At 52.7% G+C, this 20,536-nt stretch overlaps 1 protein-coding gene across 7 annotated transcripts in view; it reads right to left on the bottom strand.

The window, feature by feature from the left end:
* Window positions 1-20,536, bottom strand: part of rufy3 (RUN and FYVE domain containing 3) — a 137,616-nt gene that overhangs the window by 57,998 nt on the left and 59,082 nt on the right. For all 7 annotated transcript variants that reach the window (XM_086006065.1, XM_086006066.1, XM_086006064.1 and 4 more), the window contains 5 exons: window positions 10,971-11,035; window positions 9,752-9,817; window positions 8,673-8,742; window positions 5,549-5,650; window positions 1,761-1,877 (listed from right to left, as the gene is read on the bottom strand). In XM_086006065.1, the coding sequence (XP_085862191.1) occupies window positions 1,761-1,877; window positions 5,549-5,650; window positions 8,673-8,742; window positions 9,752-9,817; window positions 10,971-11,035 (420 nt within the window). The remainder of the gene's footprint in view (window positions 1-1,760; window positions 1,878-5,548; window positions 5,651-8,672; window positions 8,743-9,751; window positions 9,818-10,970; window positions 11,036-20,536) is intronic.

Below are 20,536 nucleotides of genomic sequence, written 5' to 3'. Positions count from 1 at the left end.
GGCATTATTGGATGGGGTTAGGGCCCACAGGGAGGTCCTCTTCCCTAGGTCAGGGAGGAAGAGGCCTCCCACTGAGACCAATGCTGCATGGATGCAGGTGTCAGCAGATGCCAACCCGCTGGGAGTCACCAGAAGAACCTTGGCATTACATCTGTAACTCCTTCCTTTACTCCCCCACAGTACCATCCAGAGCCCCCGTCCTCACTGTGGAGGAGGAAGAGGCTGTGCAGCCAGACTCCTCAGAGGAAGCTCCAACCACTGAGGGCGCAGCGTCAGCAGAAGTAAGCGCACCCAGCACTAGCGCAGACACTCACACCTCGGGGGGACCTTCGGGACACAGTAGTGTTGTCACCTGGTGTTTCACAGCTCACAAGTGAGCCTCAGCAGATTCTGGAGACAGGGACAGCAGTGGAGAGTCCTCGTCGGAGGGCGCAGGACTCTGCCAGCTCAGCTCAGCTGTGCTGCATGTCGACCCTCTGCCTCTGGGTCCATCCGCAAGAGAAGAGGTGATGGATCTCCATGCACAGATGCAGGAGTCTCTGGCAGGTTTTGTCTCCAGGGTCGCTGCGAGTGTGGAGTGAATGGAGGAGTCCATAGCGGCCATGAGCAGAGCCTTTGTGGAGTCATTGGTGCATGAACGCATCACCATGGAAAGGTTGGCAACCTCCATGGAGGAGGTAACTCGCCAGGGTACGGAAAACATGGTGAGTGCTGATAAGAGAATGACATCTCTTGAGGAGCGTTGGCCATCTGTTGAACAGAGAAACCAGATCTTCATGAAGTCCTTCGGAGTAGGACTGCCAGTGCAGAAATGGGTCCCACTGGTCCCCTAAAGCGCAGCAAGGTGCTCTCAAGCCACTTCCAAGCGCTGGCCCCTTCTGGCCTGTGCAGCTTCAGGTGAGTGAGCAGCAGCCTGGTGCTCCTGGTGCTCATCCTGCTGTTCCTGGTTCTGCTGCTGCCACCTCTGCTGTTGGAGATCCTCTAATGCCAGGAAGGGAACGTCCCAAAGGCCTCCCATGCTTCTGGCAGATGCCTCCGTTGAAGGGGCGCTGAGTTAGGGTGGTGAGAGGGGCTTCCCAGGAGCTAACACTGGAGAAGTGTGTGAGGCTCCAACTTTCTGCAGCTGCTCCTAAGGCTTCAAAAAGTTCCCCCAAGCCTTGATCAACAAGGTCCTGCAGCCTGCAAATGCTGCCTCTTTAAATCTCTTCAGCCCTCAGCGACCTGCTGCTGCAAGCAAGCAAGCCAGCTGTTTTCACGCCAGCTCTCATCGGCGGGGTTCTCCGTAGGCGGGTTTCAGGTGGGGAAAGCCCCAAAGTCGCAACGGCACGGGAAAATCCACTTCAACAAGCAGATAGTTGCTTGTTAGTGCTCCGATGACCAGTCCCGCCAGCCTCCTCTGTTCCAAAGAAAACAACCCCAGCCTCTCTGATCTTTCCTCATAATTCCCCAGCCCAGGCAACATCCTCGTAAATCTCCTCCGCACCCTCTCCAGTGCAATCACAGCTTTCCTGTAAAACACCTCAGGGCAGCTCGGGACGGGCAATAAATGCCGATCTTGCCAGCGACGGCCACATCCCGAGAATTAATTTTTATTTTAAAAAAAAAAAAACACCGTACCCGGGACAGTGCGGAGCTTATAAAACCCCACTGGCAAATCCACGCCAATTCAACACCCGCAGAAAGGAGGAGCCAGCAGTGAAACATATCGTACTTGTGACTGGCCCTCGCTCGTGTCCCGGGACCACGCGGCAGTGACCTACCAGCCTCAGTTGAGTTTCCTCCTTGAGTTGTTTCTTGGTCTCGCTGTGCACATCCTCCGTCCCCTGGCGGGGTTGTCTGTGCGCATGTCCCTCCGCATTCCCATCCTGCTTTGACACCTGCAGAAAGAAAACCCATTTTACGTGGAGACATCGGAAATTCAGCAATTTCGTCATAAGAACATACGAATTAGGAGCAGGAGTCGGCCACACGGCCCCTTGAGCCTGCTCCGCCATTCAATGAGATCATGGCTGATCGTCGACCTCCACTCCACTTTCCCGCCCGATCCCCATATCCCTCGATTCCCCTAGAGTCCAAAAATCTCTCGATCTCTGTCTTGAATATACTCAACGACTGAGCCTCCACAGCCCTCTGGGGCAGAGAATTCCAAAGATTCACCACCCTCTGAGTGAAGAAATTCCTCCTAATCTCAGTCCTAAATGGCCGACCCCTTATCCTGAGACTATGACCCCTAATTCTAGACTCTCCAGCCAGGGGGAAACAGCCTCTCAGCATCTACCCTGTCAATCCCCCTCAGAATCATATATGTTTCAATGAGATCACCTCTCATTCTTCTAAACTCCAGAGTACAGGCTCAATCTACTTCGGACAGAAAGGATGAAATTGCCATTTGTTCAGAGATTAAAACTTAAAAGCAGACAAATATTCCTTTGTTACCAACAGACACTAAAGCCCGTCGTCTGACACGGAGGCCTGTCCTGTTAGCTTGACATTTCCCCGCAAACTTCTGCTCAAAAAATGTTTTGCTTTAAAAAAGTTTTGCTCTGTAACTGGGAGTGCGAGCTGACAACGGGGACCTCTGAACGACGGGACCAACAGTCTGTCTGTCTCCTCAACCAATGAGATTTAACGATTGAGGAAGAACAGAGGAACGACGGCAAAGGAAATCGGGTGAATTAGAGTCAAATCAGGTCCAGAAAGAGAAATAAAGAGAGGGAAAGAAAGATTGGATTGAGAGAGAGGAAAAGAGGCAGAAAAGAAAAGCAAATCTGACATTTTAAAAATCTCAGAACAATTTACCACCTGAAGGAATGAGACTCCACAGTTTAAATTATTCCCTTTTTGGGCCAGAGAGATCGATTGGCATTAACGACTATCAAGTCGATATTAGGGTCTTTACGCTGTACGTTGAGCCCCAACTTTCTGTGGCGGGTTTAATGGGCACTAAATGTGCAAATCCAGCAAGTTCTTTAACGGGGAGGCTGAGGACGCGACGGCGTTTGTGCGAAGCTAATGGCGGAGCGGCGGAAATCGACCGGCAAGTTCTGGCGATTTGCAACCTGCGGCGTAGCTCTCAATCACTTGAACCCGCTGGCCGATTTGCGTGTTAGCAATGGTGTGCGTGGTTAACACACCGTTATTGCTCCAGCAAGACCCGGCCCATTATATCCAGAGACACAGAATTACTATCGGTTTATTGACCCAAATCACAATTAGATACACAGGCTAAAGGAATTGGCAATTGAACGCTGAATTGGGGCTCTTTTGACCCATCTAGGTGTGGGCAGCAGAAATTTGAGTGAAATAAAACTAAATTAAGTTTCCATTATAGACCTGTAGCAGCAGCGAAGAGTATTATTTACCAGCAGTCTAACTGTTCAAACCCAGGGCCCAGAGATGAAAATAAGAGAGGCGCATTAACTCATCTTAGCAACTGGTCATCACAATTTAATCTGTCCTACCAAGAGGGTTGTAGCTATTCCGTTCCCACACCCCTTCCAATGCCATGGCTCAGTGGGCAGCACTCTCGCCCCAGAATCAGAAGGCTGTTGGTTCGAGTCCCACTCCAGAGACTTGAGCACAAAAATCCAGGCTGACATTCCCAGTGCAGTACTGAAGGAGCGCCGCACTGTCAGAGGGGCCGCACTGCTGGAGGTGCCGTCTTTCGGACGAGACGTTAAACGGAGGCTCCGTCTGCTCTCTCAGGTGGACGTAAAAGATCCCAAAGCACTATTTCGAAGAAGAGCAAGGGGGGAGTTCTCCCCGGTGTCCTGGGGTCGATATTTATCCCCCAACCAACATGACTAAAAAACAGATTATTTGGTCATCATCACATTGCTGTTTGTGGGAGCTTGCTGTGCGCAAATTGGCTGCCCCGTTTCCCTACATTACAACAGTGACTACACTTAAAAATTGGCTGTAAAGTGCTTTGGAATGTCCTGAAAGGCGCTATATAAATGCAAGTCTTTCTTGCCCTGCTCTCACACTCCTTCTGCTGCTCTCTAATCAACTGCTACGAGTATGCAAAAAAAAGTGGTTGACGCGACCATCCCTTCCTTCCATTGCTGGAGCCTTGAACCAAAACAGGAATCTGTCACGTGGGAAAACATGGGATACTTGACTGTTCTTGCTCCAATTGCTAAGCTGGGTGGCACACTGAGCAGATCGTTGCAAACACTGGAGCGTTAATGTGGTTCCACCTCAAATGGGACAGCTACTTCCAGCATAACTCTTCGTCAGCCAGTGATTTCAGCTGCCTGGGCCCCGAAGCTCTGGAATTCCCTCCCTCAACCTCGCTCTCCTCCTTTAAGACGCTCCTTAAAACCGCTTTCTCTTTGGCCAAGCTGTTTATCACCTGTCCCAATCTCTCTCTATGTGGCTCGCTGTCAAATTTTGTTTGACAATCGCTCCCGTGAGGCACCTTGGGATGTTTTACTGTGTTAAAGGCGCGGTATAAATGAGAGTTGTTTGTTGTTTCCTCATGTTTTAAAAAGATCACAATATTCACAATATATATTAATGATCTAGACGAGGGAACTAGATGTAATATCTCCAAGTTTGCAGACGACACAAAGCTGGGTGGGTGTGTGTGTTGTGAGGAGGATGCCGAGAAACTCCAGTATGATTTGGACAGGTTGGGTGATTATACTGCATCTGCCCAATGTGGATAAATGCAAGGTTATCCACTTTGGTGGCAAAAACAGGAAGGCAGATTATTATCTGAACGGCAATCGATTGGGAAAAGGGGAAGTGCAACGAGACCTGGTGTTCTTGTGCACCAGTCACTGAAGGTAAGCATGCAGGTGCAGCAGGCGGTTAAGAAGGCAAATGGCATGTTGGCCTTCGTAGCGAGAGGGTTTGAGTACAGGAACAAGGATGTCTTGCTGCAGTTGTACAGGGCCTTGGTGAGACCACATCTTGAGTACTGTGTGCAGTTTTGGTCACCTTATCTGAGGAAGGATGTTCTTGCCATGGAGAGAGTGCAGCGAAGATTCACCAGACTGATACCTGGGATGGCAGGAATGACGTATGAGGAGAGATTGGGTCGATTAGACTTATATTCGCTAGAGTTTAGAAGAATGAGAGGGGATCTCATTGAAACTTATAAAATTCTAACAGGACTAGACGACTAGATGCAGGAAGGATGTTCCCGATGGCAGGGGAGTCCAGAACCAGGGGGTCACAGTCTAAGGATAATGGGTAAGCCATTTAGGACAGAGATGAGGAGGAATTTCTTCACCTAGAGAGTGGTGAACCTGTGGAATTCTCCACCACAGAAGGCAGTTGAGGCCAATTCATTAACTATATTCAAGAAGGAGTTGGATATATTTCTTAAGGCTAAAGGGGTCAAGGGATATGGGGAGAAGGCAGGGACAGGGTACTGAGTTTGGATGATCAGCCATGATCTCATTGAATGGCGGAGCAGGCTCGAGGGGCCGAATGGCCTACTCCTGCTCCTATCTTCTATGCTTCCATCCCCCAGGCGCGAGATAGATTTCGAATGCTAACTTTCGCAAACGAGGCAGTGGATCCCTCTCACGGTACCTACTTCCATCTTTTTCCGACTCGATTCCAAATAGTAAGCGTTTTCTTGTTTTATTCGCTCGGTCTCTTCCTGCAAGGTGATGATCCTGTTGTTCGCTACTGCAAGCTGCGAGGGGGGAAATAGAAAGAATAAATCGAAACTTCCACCTTCTATAAAAAGGAAATACCGTCACAAATTTTGGGGGGGGGGGGGGGGGGGAAACTGCGACAGCAAAGTTCTACCAAATAAAAGCTGGAATTGAAAACCTTTACCCGTAAAAAGGAGGGAGCGAGCCTTTGGCTGAGTGAAGCGTTCCCACCTGTGAGCCAGAAGGTGAAGGGTTCCGGCCCCACTCCAGACAAGTCCTGGAAAAAACAGACTCCGGTGCATCGACTCGGAATACCGGGTTGACGTGCAGCGGGGGAATCTCGCATCCAGTGGGTGCGCGTGACTCCCGACCTTCCACCCCTTCCCCCCCCAATCGTCAAGGGTAGGTGAGTGGGGCCTTTAGCCTTGGCTGTAGCCTCCCCGCCCCCAGGAGAAGGTACCGCGAAGATAAAAACCGTGAGGAAATCAGCTCAGCTACTCTTCCCCAGTGAGTGGCTCAAGAATCGCGTGTGAGAAAGAAAGAAAGAGAGAAGGAGCGAGCGAAGGAGCGAGCGAGCGAGCAGGAGCGAGCGAGCGAGAGAGAGAAGGAGCGAGCGAGAGAGAGAAGGAGCGAGCGAGAGAGAGAAGGAGCGAGCGAGAGAGAGAAGGAGCGAGCGAGAGAGAGAAGGAGCGAGCGAGAGAGAGAAGGAGCGAGCGAGAGAGAGAAGGAGCGAGCGAGAGAGAGAAGGAGCGAGCGAGAGAGAGAAGGAGCGAGCGAGAGAGAGAAGGAGCGAGCGAGCGAGAGAAGGAGCGAGCGAGAGAGAGAAGGAGCGAGCGAGCGAGCGAAGGAGCGAGCGAGCGAGCGAAGGAGCGAGCGAGAGAGAGAAGGAGCGAGCGAGAGAGAGAAGGAGCGAGCGAGCGAGAGAAGGAGCGAGCGAGCGAGAGAAGGAGCGAGCGAGCGAGAGAAGGAGCGAGCGAGCGAGAGAAGGAGCGAGCGAGCGAGAGAAGGAGCGAGCGAGAGAGAGAAGGAGCGAGCGAGAGAGAGAAGGAGCGAGCGAGAGAGAGAAGGAGCGAGCGAGAGAGAGAAGGAGCGAGCGAGAGAGAGAAGGAGCGAGCGAGAGAGAGAAGGAGCGAGCGAGAGAGAGAAGGAGCGAGCGAGAGAGAGAAGGAGCGAGCGAGAGAGAGAAGGAGCGAGCGAGAGAGAGAAGGAGCGAGCGAGCGAGAGAAGGAGCGAGCGAGAGAAGCGAGCGAGCGAGCGAGAGAAGCGAGCGAGCGAGCGAAGGAGCGAGCGAGAGAGAGAAGGAGCGAGCGAGAGAGAGAAGGAGCGAGCGAGAGAGAGAAGGAGCGAGCGAGAGAGAGAAGGAGCGAGCGAGAGAGAGAAGGAGCGAGCGAGAGAGAGAAGGAGCGAGCGAGAGAGAGAAGGAGCGAGCGAGAGAGAGAAGGAGCGAGCGAGAGAGAGAAGGAGCGAGCGAGAGAGAGAAGGAGCGAGCGAGAGAGAGAAGGAGCGAGCGAGAGAGAGAAGGAGCGAGCGAGAGAGAGAAGGAGCGAGCGAGAGAGAGAAGGAGCGAGCGAGAGAGAGAAGGAGCGAGCGAGAGAGAGAAGGAGCGAGCGAGAGAGAGAAGGAGCGAGCGAGAGAGAGAAGGAAGGAGCGAGAGAGAGAAGGAAGGAGCGAGAGAGAGAAGGAAGGAGCGAGAGAGAGAAGGAAGGAGCGAGAGAGAGAAGGAAGGAGCGAGAGAGAGAAGGAAGGAGCGAGAGAGAGAAGGAAGGAGCGAGAGAGAGAAGGAAGGAGCGAGAGAGAGAAGGAGCGAGGAGAGAGAAGGAGCGAGGAGAGAGAAGGAGCGAGGAGAGAGAAGGAGCGAGGAGAGAGAAGGAGAGAGAAAAGAAAGGAGAGAAAGAGAAAGAGAGAGAGAGAGAAAGAGAGAGCGCGAGCGCGAGCGGAGTTAGGACCTGCCCTAAGAGTCAGAACACAACAGATAAACAGACCCATAGGGACCGTGACTGCCGGTCAAGATTGCCAACTGCCCACCCACCCCCTCCCTCCCTCCCGCTCACCCGGGGCAAAGATACTTTGTATCTTTTTAAAATCCTCATCCTAGTTTTCAAATCCCCTCCGTGGCCTCCTCGCTCCCTCCCTATCTCTGTAACCTCCTCCAGCCTTACAACCCCCTGAGATCTCTGCGCTCCTACAATTCTGGCCTCTTGAGCATCCCCGATTATAATCGCTCCACCATTGGCGGCCGTGCCTTCAGCTGCCTGGGCCCTAAGCTCTGGAATTCCCTCCCTAAACCTCTCCGCCTCTCTCTCCTCCTTTAAGACGCTCCGTAAAACCTCCCTCTTTGACCAAGCTTTTGATCAACTGTCCTAATATCTCCTTATGTGGCTCGGTGTCAAATTGTGTCTGATAATCGCTCCTGTGAAGCACCTTGGGACGTTTTACTACGTTAAAGGCGCTATATAAATACAAGCTGTTGTTACAAGATTACACAATTTCCAAACGGCAAAAGATTGAAAATGTAACTAAGTAAAATCCTGCCGGTTAGATCACTGGCACAGAGATATCTTTCTGGAATCACTAAAATGTCCGGTGAGTTTAAGGGCATGAAATCCAAAACAATGAGGCGGCAGAACCATCATTTCCACTTCATTTGTTCAATCAATCAGATTACTTTTGAAAACACCAATGAAAAACTGGTAATAAAAACTTGTTTTAACACTCGCTTCCATCAGACAACAGGCAGCAGGAATGGGAATATTCCAATTTCTCCCAAAATCAAAAAAGATAAAATTCAACCACAGATCGGATCCAGCCTGCTGGAATATTCCTTTCTGCCCCGTGATGCTCTGTGTCGTGCCGCATCATCGCAGCATCTGCCCATTCATTGCTCGACCCGTTCAATCACCAACAAAAAAATGACAGAACTCTAGCTCGTCTGGTAAAATAAAGCCAAGGCAGCTCTGTACATTTATTCCAATTCTCCCTCAATCACCCAGTTTGCAATTCCTTGTCGCGCGGGTCATGGACTGAGCAATGAGGCCGCGCCCTGCACCAGCTTTCACTCACCTCTTCAGTAAGCTTCGTATTTGATTTTTCCAACGCATCCACTTTTGCTTGTAGATTATTTACAGTAGCACTGCAAGGAGATGTATCGATTAAGCACATATTTCACCTACATAGAACTTACAGCACAGAAACAGGCCATTCGGCCCAACTGCTCCGTGCCGGTGTTTCTGCTCCACACCAGCCTCCTCCCACCCCTCTTCATCTCACCCCATCAGCATATCCTTCTATTCCTTTCTCCCTCATGTGTTTATCCAGCTTCCCCTTAAATCCATCTATACTATTCGCCTCAACCACTCCCTGTGGTAGCGAGTTCCACATTCTCACCACTCTCTGGGTAAAGAAGTTTCTCCTGAATTCCCGATTGGATTTATTAGTGACTATCTTATATTGATGGCCTCTAGTTTTGGACCTTGTCAAGTGGAAACATCTTCTCTACGTCTACCCTATCAAACCCTTTCATAATCTTAAAGACCGAGATCAGGTCACCCCTCAGTCTTCCCTTTTCTACAGAAAAGAGCCCCAGCCTGTTCAGTATTTCCTCAGTTATAACCTCTCGGTTCTGGTATTATCCATGTAAATCTTTCTTTTGCTCCTTCTCAAGTGCCTTGAAATTCTTAGTAATATGGAGACCAGAACTGTGCACAGATAGAAACGTGAACAGCTCTGGTGATCCAAGAACATAAGAATAAGGAGGAGTCCGCCACACGGCCCCTCGAGCCCGCTCCGCCACACGGCCCCTCGAGCCCGCTCCGCCACACGGCCCCTCGAGCCCGCTCCGCCACACGGCCCCTCGAGCCTGCTCTGCCATTTAATAAGATCACGGCTGACCTTCGACCTCAACTCCACATTCCCGCCCTATCCCCATATCCCTTGATTCCCCAAGAGTCCAAAAATCTATCGATCCCAGCCTTGAATATACTCAACGACTCAGCATTCACAGCCCTTTAGCGTAGTTTATTTTATTTAAGATATAGTATTTTTATAGACAGAGGTCTGTTCAGTGAAGAAGGATTTGAGAAGGTTCAACACTTTACTCTGCAGTAGAGCTAGTCTTGCACATTGAATACTCTGCTTCGTACCTTAGGTGTCTATTGAGTTCTTCCACATAGTTTTTCTGGTCCAAAATGGCAGTAATTTGTCCATCCCTAGAAAAGAAGGTAATTCCCGTTTTTAAACATGTTGAGAAAGTACCAGTTAAAAGGGAAGATTAATGTGCGGCAAGCAGCCAGGTCTAGTCTTTTTTAGGTCACCTTCTCCTCGTTAGCGCAGTCCCATTAAAGCGCTCAGTGGGCAGCACTCTCTCGCCTCGGAGTCAGAAGGCGGTGGGTTCAAGTCCCACTTTTACAAAAAACAAATCTAGGCTGACACTCCAGTGCAGTACTGACGGAGTGCTGTACTGTCGGAGGGGCAGTACTGAGGGAGTGCTGCACTGTCGGAGGGGCAGTACTGAGGGAGTGCTGCACTGTCGGAGGGGCAGTACTGAGGGAGTGCTGCACTGTCGGAGGGGCAGTACTGAGGGAGCGCTGCACTGTCGGAGGGGCGGGATTGAGGGGGCGCTGCACTGTCGGAGGGGCCGCCTTTCAGATGAGGCGTTAAACCGAGGCCCCGTTTGCTCTCTCAGGTGGACGTAAAAGATCCCGCAGCCAGTATTTCGAAGAAGAGCAGGGCAGTTCTCCCCGGTGTCCTGGGATCAATATTTATCCCTCAACCAACATCACTAAAAAAAAAAAAATGATCTGATCATTATTTGTGTTTGTGGGAGCTTGCTGTGCACAAATTGGCTGCTGCGTTTCCTACATTACAACAGTGACTACACTTCAAAAAGTACTTCATTGGCTGTAAAGCGCTTTGGTATCCGGAGGCCATGAAAAGCACTGGAGAAATGCAAGTCTTTCTTTCTTATAGTGTACAAGTTTTCGGACTGCTAACTTTTTTTTTATATAAAAAGTCCCACAACTCGAGAATTCTTTTCAAGCGTTTACGAGTAAGGATTCGGAGGCAATCCCCAGGCTTATTTAGGAGCCAGCTCAAGCTTTTCGGCCAACATTATATGTCTTGAATTTTCAAGATATTTGGCCAAAATGTATTTATGCCTAAACACTATAAACGGATTTTCTGGATATTTATCTGACTGCTGTTTGTGGGATCTTGCTGTGCAGTTACCTACAGCTGGCTGCCACTCAGCAAGTAAGCAATTGGCTGTGAAAAGCTTTGTGACGTCCCGGGGCGGTGAAAGGCAGGCAGCACTTTGTGATCAGGGAAAGTTAGCGCAAAGCAATGAGACAGCGGGACACTCACCCCTCGGAGGTTTTACTGCTGTGACCTCCATCTTTCAAATAGAGAGAGAAATCGATCACACCGACCTGAAAGACATGCAGAACTTGCATTAGGAGTGGCGTTACATCACTTCACAAAATAATACAGCGGGGTACAGTCTCGCCAACGTGTCAAAGAATAAGTAAACGTTAACTGGCATCTGAACTGTTACGTTAGCTATAAGCTCTGCCTAGATCAATGATGCAGAAATCCGGCATTTTAAATCGGCTTAACAATTATGGTACAATGTGATAGGGTCGATGTAGAGAAGATGTTTCCACTTGTGGGGGAGACCCAAACTAGAGATCATAAATATAAGATAGTCACTAATAAATCCAATCAGAGATTCGGGAGAAACTTCTTTACCCAGAGAGTGGTTGGAATGTGGAACTCGCTACCACAGGGAGGTGAACAGCGTGGATGCATTTTAAGGGGAAGCTAGATAAAACACACAAGGGAGAAAGGAATGTGGGCGTCGCTGGCAAGGCCAGCATTTATTGCCCATCCCTAGTTGCCCTCGAGAAGGTGGTGGTGAGCCGCCTTCTTGAACTGCTGCAGTCCGTGTGGTGAAGGTGCTCCCACAGTGCTGTTAGGGAGGGAGTTCCAGGATTTTGACCCAGCGACAATGAAGGATCGGCCAATATACTTCCAAGTCAGGATGGTGTGTGACTTGGAGGTGGTGGTGTTCCCATGCGCCTGCTGCCCTTGTCCTTCTAGGTGGTAGAAGTCGCGGGTTTGGGAGGTGCTGCCGAAGAAGCCTTGGCGAGTTGCTGCAGTGCATCTTGTAGATGGTACACACTGCAGCCACGGTACGCCGGTGGTGGAGGGAGTGAATGTTTAAGGTGGTGGATGGGGTGCCAATCAAGCGGGCTGCTTTGTCCTGGATGGTGTCGAGCTTCTTGTGTTGTTGGAGCTGCACTCATCCAGGCAAGTGCAGAGTATTCCATCACACTCTTGACTTGTGCCTTGTAGATGGTGGAAAGGCTTTGGGGGGGGTCAGGAGGTGAGACACTCGCCGCAGAATACAGGATTCGGAAAATACAGTCTACATTGTAAAACCCCTGAAATGGCGACATTTTATGAACACAAGATGGAGTCGGCAGATCACATGACTCATTTCAGAAGGACATACCACTGCAGTATCTTAAAGAAACCTGAGTCACCACCGATTAGAAGATTCCAGAACTGACTGCAACTGATATGGTAAAATGGTTACAGTAGTAACAAAGTCAAAACAAAAGTATTTACACCTCAAGGTGTTTTAATTGCTAGCAAAACACAAACCCATCTCTGAAATCGCAGAGCACAGACAAAACCTATTATCTGTACCAAACTCAGAGGGACACAGGACAGATCCCATTAGTTTCATTTACAAGACATTAAAATAAAGTACCCGCTTTTGTCAAAGCAGCCTGCCCATTACTTTAACAAAAGAAAACCCCTGATTTGGCGCCAAGATAAGGGCAAGAAAACCGTATAACTGTTGGGGGAAAAGAGACATTAAAAAAAAAAGTTTCACACAGTCACGAGGTCAAAGGCAGAGCGAGTGGAGAGGTTCGATTACGGTTCGAGGAGCACGGAGGGCCTACAAGTTCGAGCAGGAGAGCAGGTTCAGGAGCCGGTCCCATAAGGAAGATTGGAGATCCCGGACGATACAGGAGCACCAAGGTCAAGGACAGTTTTAAAAACCCTGGTGAGCATCGAGGCCCAACTCCACCTAGCTGATCTAGTTGAGGTATACTGTAGAGACGGGAGGGTTTTTAATATTAAGGGCTTTGTAATTCGGGAGTGTTATTCATCCTGCGTTGTGCCGTGCGCTTTCTCCACCCCCGTTTTATTATATCGCTGATCTAGAATTGATGTATTATGATAGTCAAAGTAACTCGTGTGTTAAATTTTAGTTCCCATTGAGAGGCGTGTTCATGATTTTTGTCTGCATTGTTTCTTCATTCTCTATGTTTTATTCTCCTTAAAAATAAAGATACCTTTGATTTAAAACTTACCTTGTCTCACCTGATCCATTTGTCTTACGAGTCACAAGTTGGGTCAACACATCAAGGTGGTCTGGCAATAAGCCCAGTGTCTAGAACCGGTGAGGGGGGGGAGCGCTTCGGAACCGCTCACGAGCAGTGTGAAATCAAAAACCGATCTCGCACACCACAAGCTCGTTAAAACGACCCCTTACAGAATGGCGACCCAGATGGGACACTGGCTACAGAACCCTTGTGTGGTGGACAAAGACTCGGGTGAGACAGATGTTATGGAGGACAGGTTATCCTCCTATGTGTGTGGCAAAGTAAATGTAGCAAAAAAATGGATATATGACCGGTTAGGAGCCGAGCGTCCCCTAAAGGCAGCCGCCCAGTGGACGGCTAGTAAAGAGCACCGCAAGGGCATTGAAAAAGCGGTGTGGCTTATGTGCTATAAAAAGCAGATTCTGGTACTGGACCACGCGGTGGCCAGTAAGGAAACCAAAATTAAGCATTTGTCCCAGGAGCTGCAGGAAAAGGTTGCAGCAGAAGGGAAGGTGCTAGTGGCTCTGGAGGCCATAAGCCAAGAGAGGGCAGCGATGGTCCGGGACCATCGGGGGGAAGGTAGAAAGGCTGGAGGGCAAGATAGCTGAGCTGGAGGGGAGCGCTAGGTTCAGGGTAGAACACGTAGAGTATCAGGCAAGAGAATCCAGGGAGAAAGAGAGGAGATTAAAAACAGAGATTAGCCGCCTTACAGGGGAACTGAAGGCACAGGAGGAAAAGGTAGGCGAAGTAAAAGCAGCCTATAAGCTGGCCTGCGCTCAAGGGTTTGAGGAGGCAGACCACGGCCCCTGTAGGCAGGAAATAGAAAGCCTGAATCTGGCATTGGCCAGGGCAAAGGGGATGATATGCCTCATTAGCCCCAAGGTCGGCCAGGCTGAGTTCAACGGTAACCCAAGCAGGGAAGTCCCGCAGGCAGCCCCCAGAACAAAACAGGTTAGGGAACCCGAGATTTCACAGCCACCACCCCTAGCCCCTAGTTTTCCAGAGGTCTGGGATCAGGAGGGGGTGGAGGATGAAGAATCCAAGGTAGACCAGGGTAGCCCGAGAGAGAATCAGGGACAGGGACCGGTGTACCCCGTGACACAACGGAGGTACGGACCACCCGGTGAGGACGGGGAACCTGGGGACCTCCAGAACCAATTCCTGGTGCCACACGGTGCGCAACAATTGCGCTCCATGGTGAGCTACATCCCCAAGCTCACCATGAAGGGGGACCCTTCTCTTCACTTTAGGGAGATAGAGTAGGCGGCCTGTGTTAACGACTGCGACGAGGCTGAGAAGGCCAAGATGATGTTGTTCTCCCTGGGTAGCGATCTCCTCCAGACGCTACCCAATGGGTGTAAGAGGGGTCAGGAAAATTAGGGCAGGCTGAAGGACGAGATCCTGGAGGCCATGGGGATGAACGAGGGGAGTCCGTTCACCCGGGTGGAGAAAACAGTCCAGCTCCCCGGGGAATTCCCGCAGGCGTTCGCGGACAGGCTGTGGCCAGTCTACCAGGGTGCGTGCCCGGGAATGCCGGCGCGAGCGAACTTGGACGGGGACCAGTTAGTCCACTGGCTCAGGTGCCTGATGAATAACTCCCTGCCCCGCGTTCGAACGCAATGCCATGGTTCGAACCCCGAAACCCTCTGACCACAGAGGCGACGGTGATCCGCCAACTCACCGTCACCTTTAGAAACGGGAGGGATAGTGAGACACCCCAGCAAAACGGGAAGGTTTGTGAGGTCAGGCCTGGTGACCAGCCCCGTAAAGAGAGAGTGGCGCCAGGAAGGGAGCCGTCCCAACCAAAGCCGACAAACGTGCTACGGCTGCGGGAAGGAGGGGCATTGGCGCAGGGACTGTAAGAATCCCTGGAAGGACACAAGGGAAAAGGTCCCCACAGCCCCAGCCCAAGCCCCGGCCGCACCCCCGACCTCTGCCCCAGAGAGACGGAGCCAACTGTCCCTCCAGAGCTGCTGAACGTGCTGCTGGCTTCAGTGAGGTCATTGGTCCTCACTAAGGGAAAGATAGCAGCCACCACCGGTCCAGCGGTTCCCCCAACCCCTTCCCAAAGTGGCCCGCAATGACTGGAGCCTGCGCAGCCCGTCTATCTATGTGCGCTCCAGTACGACGGATGGAAGAGACCGCTCGTGCAGATGGAGGTAGAGAAGGAAACGGGGACTTATCTGTTGGATACGGGAGCTTCATGCACCGTGATCCATACGGAGAATCCCACCACCTCACCTCTGTCTAACGGGGTTCCATACGTCCTATCGGGGTTCACAGGGGCGGAGCAGACGGGTGCGTTCTCCAGGCCGCTCTCGATCCGCCTGGGCACACTCCAGACAAAGTGGACATGTGTCCTGGCGAGATGGGATGCGGAGGGAGGGAAGGGGATCCTAGGGGCCGACTTCATCGTGGGCCATGGGATCCTCGTGGACCTCAGGAACCATTGCCTTTGGGGGGGCCAACACCGGAAAGGAAAGTGGAGTGGTAGTAATCCCGGGAAAGGAACCCTGTGTACCATGAAGCCGAAAGGGAGTTACGACCTCGGTGAAACGATGGAGGGTATCCCAGAAGTGTTTAGAGCCGAGGTGCAGGCTCAGTTAGGTGCGTTCGCCACGCACAAACACGACTGTGGGAGGGTTGCTAGCTTTGAGGTTAGGGTAGATGGGGATCCCATGGCCCGGCCCCAAAGGCAGTACAACTTCCCAAAGGAAGCAGAGGCTGATATGGAGGTGGCCATATCAGCGCTGGTACAGCAGGGGGTGCTGAGGCCTATAGCCACCCATGTGAACTCTCCGCTTTGGCCGGTTAAGAAACCGGACAATTCCTGGAGAGCCACGGTGGACTATCGGGTGTTGAACAGCAACATCCCCGCATGTGCCCCCAGAGTGGCAGCAGTGGTCGACCTCATTAGGAGTATCCCCGCATCCGCGACTACGTTCACGGTGCTGGATATTTCCAATGGGTTCTGGTCGATCCCTGTGCGGAGGGAGGACCAGCATAAATTTGCCTTTACTTTCAGAGGGCAACAGTATACCTGGAATTGCTTGCCATAAGGCTTCCACAATAGTCCCAGCATTTTCCACCAATGCATGGCGGACAGCCTGAAGGAGTTCAGTCAGCCCCTTCAGTTAGTACAGTACGTGGACGACCTGCTCCTGTTTACCGACACGGTCGGGGAGCACGACCCACTGCTGGCTGAACTGTTGGAACTACTGACCAGAAGGGGGTTCAAAGTCAACCCAAAGAAAGCGCAGATCGGTCAAAAGGAAGTCAAGTTCCTGGGGCTGACCATCCGCGCCGGAGAAAGGGCCATCGATAGGGCTAGGAGGGAGGCGGTACAGGAGTTACCGGTCCCCGTCACCATAAAGGGTGTGAGGTCGTTTCTAGGGCTAACTGGGTACTGCCGAGACTTCATGGAGGACTATGCGGCCATGGCAGCCCCACTACTCCGACTCCTGCACAAGGGAGTGGAGTGGTCATGGGATGAGGGATGCCAGGCCGCGTTCGAGCTCCTAAAAAGGAAGCTGCAGACCGCACCGGCCCTGGGAGCGATAGATGGGGGAAGGGAGTTCTTCCTGGAGGTGGCGGCCAGCGGGGACAGTCTGAGTGCTGTGTTGCTCCAGGAGCGACATGGCAAGCTGAGACCCGTGGTTTACTCCTCCAGGGTGCTCACCAACGTGGAAAGGAGCTACTCGGTCTGTGAGCGGCACCTCTTGGCCACACACTGGGCTGTGAAAAGATCCGCCATCTTCACAGGCACCTCCCCAGTCACCCTCCTCACGCCTACCAAGATGCTTTTGGATGGGAGGATTAAGGATGGGACAGTGAGCAGTGCCCGCATTGCGCACTGGACCCTACTCCTCTCTCAAATGGATCTGCGGGTACGAGGCCTGTGCGAGCCCAGATTAGCCGCCAACCTGGCTTACCCTGGGACAGCCCAATGTTCCGTTGAAGGGGTATGGGAGGTCGACTTTGGTCTCCGGGCTGGGATACATCCCACCGGCCATGAGATTTACGTAGATGGTTCCAGCACAGTATCCGCTGGAAAGCGGCTCACGGGGTTCGGAGTGTATGACCCAACGGCTGACATTGCGTTGGCGATTAAACTCCCCAGTACCATGAGCGCCCAGCAGGCAGAACTGTCTGCTGTGACGTATGTGGTTACCCATCCCGAAGTTTTCCCTACCCCGTACACGATTTGCTCAGACAGCATGTTCACATGCAATTCGTGTACCGAATACCTGGCCATCTGGTCCCGTCGCGGATTCACTTCCGCGGATGGGAGACCCTTGGTGGTAAAGCCCCTGCTGGAGAAGATCCTGGCAGCCGTGGGGGAGAAGGGTGAGGTCTTCATCCACAAGGTGAAGGCTCACTCCTCCACAGAACCTCGCAGTCAGGGGAACCAGCGAGCTGACGCACTGGCGAGAGAGGGTGCCCAGACCGGCATTTTCTGGGACCCCTACGGGTCCGGACCAGTGGCAGCTGTAAAAGGCAGGGATGGGATCCAGAAGAGTGTAGGGGTAGCGCTAGCCCCGGACGTCAAATCGGTCCAATCTCAGGACCCTGCCCTGAGAGGGGTATTTAACGCGGTTAGCGAGGGGAAGAAAATGGAAGGCCCGTATGGTGCAGCATCTCTTTCCATAAGAGAGGGGATGCTGTTTAAAGAAGAGCAGTGGGTGGTGCCTCAGCAGCACCGGAGGGAATTCCTTCAACTGGCCCATGAGGGTCCGGGAGCAGGGCACCCCGGGCCCGAGGTCACTTGGCAGCGGGTAGAGCAGGCAGGATGGTGGCCAGGACTCCGGGAGGACGTCCGGGAGTTTTGCGCGAACTGTCTTGTGTGCGCGGCAAATAACCCCGATCCTCACAGGAGGAAGGTGCCGATGGGACACGTTAGGAGGGTAGAGGGACCATGGCAGTCAATCCAAATTAACTATATCGGACACTTACCCGCCACCCAGGGAGGCTATAAGTACTGCCTCGTTCTGGTGGACGTGTTCTCTAAATGGGTTGAAGCCTTCCCCTGTCGAACAGCCACAGCGTTAGGGACTGCGAGAATCTTGGTGCGGGAGGTGTTCTCGAGATGGGGACTGCCCCAGTTCGTGGAATGCGATCAGGGAAGCCAGTTTACCGGCCAAGTAATGCAGAACACCCTGATGCTGCTGGGCATTCAGGGGAAATGGCACGTAGCCTACAATCCACAGTCATCGGGGATTGTGGAGCGGATGAACCGCACCTTAAAAGAAAAAAAAAGAGGAAAGAGATAATGGGTTCGCCCCAAAGGTGGGCAGAAGTCCTGCCTCTTGTCCTCACGGGGATCCGCTCCAGCCAGTCGAAGAGTACGGGGTACTCTCCGCATGAGCTCATGACCGGGAGGGTCATGAGAACCCCCACCCATGTCCTGGCCCCAGTCCTAACGGAGGGGCAGCTAAGGGAGGTGAATCGGGACAAATTCGCCCGCACGCTCCTTGAACGCCTCCAAAGGATCTATGAGGGGGCCGCAGGTAACATGGGGAGGCAGCACCAGGGAACTAGGATGCTGCTCGAGCCCAGTAAAACCCATCGCTGGGAGGTAGGGGATCTAGTGATAGTAAGGAACTTCGCCCGTGTGGGGAGTTTCGAGCCACATTACATGGGTCCCTACAGCATCGTAGATCAGGCCAGCCCCATGGTGTATGCTGTGAAACTGCCCCGGTGCACAAAATGGTTTCACATCAATCAATGTAAGTTGTTTAAGCCGGAGGCAGGGAAGCAGGCAGCGGGGGCTGAAAAAGGCAGCAAAGAATTAAAAACTGCAGGGGAGCTGCAGCCGCAGGTCACACAGGCTGGACGAGCAGCCTGCGTGAGGGGAGGAGTTGTCCCGTCCACACGGGAGACTCCCCCATTGTTCTGGGACCCAGAAGGGGAGGAGCCAGAGGTCCTAGGTCCTGTCCCTGGTCACCCAGAAGGGGAGGAGCCGGAGGTCCTAGGTCCTGTCCCTGGTCACAAGGAAGCCGAGTCGGAGGACAAAGGTCCCGCCCCCGACTGCGGTGAAGCGGAGGAGCCGGAGGTCTTAGGTCTTGCCCGAGTGCAGCATTAGAGAGGTGGCGTCTGGGGGCGGAGACTCTCAACCTGGAGTCCCAGGTAGCGGGGAGGTGCCTGCCGCTGACCCAGAGCCTAGGGAGGCGGAGCCTGCGGGAGGAAGCCCACAGCCGGCAGTCGTGGGGAAGCCACGGACTGCAGCCAGGGCCAAAACTCCAGCCAAGGGTCCAACCTACGAGGAAGCCTCACATGTGGTGACCCTTAGACGGTCAAATAGAAAACCGCAACTGAAGGAGGTTTGGTCACCGGTTTTCACAAGAGGGACCCCCCGGAAGAAAGCTGCGAGAAGTTTAAACGGTCCACAGCCAGCAGCCACGGGCTGCCAGGGACCAGCAGCTGAGACCGATGTGGGAACGCAGCAGGGGGAGGCCTGCGACGGTCCCCGCAGATTATAAGCTGGCCACCCGGAGACGGGCGGCAGATGTATATATTTATATAGTTTTGGGTAATAAGGTTTAGTTTATTGTAATTTTAGAAAATAAGTAATGTGGTCTTCTGGAAGTATGGTAGCACTTTGGAGCGGTAGAATGTGGCAAGTTTTAAGTGAGCTAGGGTCGCGGGACCCACTCACCCCGCACCCAAGCCGAGGAGCCCAGCTCGAAACCTTTTTTTATCTCTCCGCCAGATCATAACAAGATGTCAGTCGGAGGCATCGTCCTCGCGGCCCTGGTGGGCCTCAACGTCGCCTGGAGAGGAGAAACTGAGGATCACCGTATCTTTGGATGCTCCGGGGAAACTGCGCCTCTGGCCCACGACGGGCAGGGCCTGCGCGAAGCAGAGGAAGTCGCTGGGTACACCCACGAGGGCAACTGGCCCGGATGGCTGGGCTCGAACGCCACGAAATATTCAAGCGAAATTGGCTTCACATACGGGGAGGTCTCTTTGTCGTGTCCTCGGATCAAGATCCAGGCCAAGCGGATCAGTGTGACTGTGGGGAAACGTATTTGCCTAACCTGCAGGGGGTACGTCCCCCTGGATAGGTGGTGGTGGCTCAGGAAACTGAGCAGGGACATGGGGAACCCCAGAGGAAAGCGGGAAAGGTTAGGGAACAACACTCACCGGACTATCACAGGGACCCAGGGAGGGTTGACAGTGTGCTGGGATAAATGGTGGGAACCCGATCAGGGGATTTATGTGTGTATGTGGGGTTCAGAGAAAGTCTGCCCCACAGGTGTTTCCAACATTTTCCACAGCCAGTGGCAAGATAACGGGAGGGGGATAGACTGGGAATCGCGCTTGGACGCATGCGCGGTCCCCTACTCCCCAATCGCGGTTAATGCCACTGAGCTAGTGACCCGCCCCCGACAGCCCCTGCCCACGACCCAGACACCACAGACGGTAGCAGAGGGATGCCCCACCACCACCACCACCACCAAGGGACCAGGGAACGGGTTAGTATTAGTTCCCACTGACCAAATGGCCTAGCAGGGGGTCCATTACGCGGTGGCC

Source organism: Somniosus microcephalus, chromosome 2 (genome assembly GCF_052327205.1).
Source record: "Somniosus microcephalus isolate GS21.2 chromosome 2, FLI_Smic_1.0, whole genome shotgun sequence".
Classification (NCBI taxonomy): Eukaryota; Metazoa; Chordata; class Chondrichthyes; order Squaliformes; family Somniosidae; genus Somniosus; species Somniosus microcephalus.
This window is presented reverse-complemented; position numbering and strand designations above follow the sequence as displayed.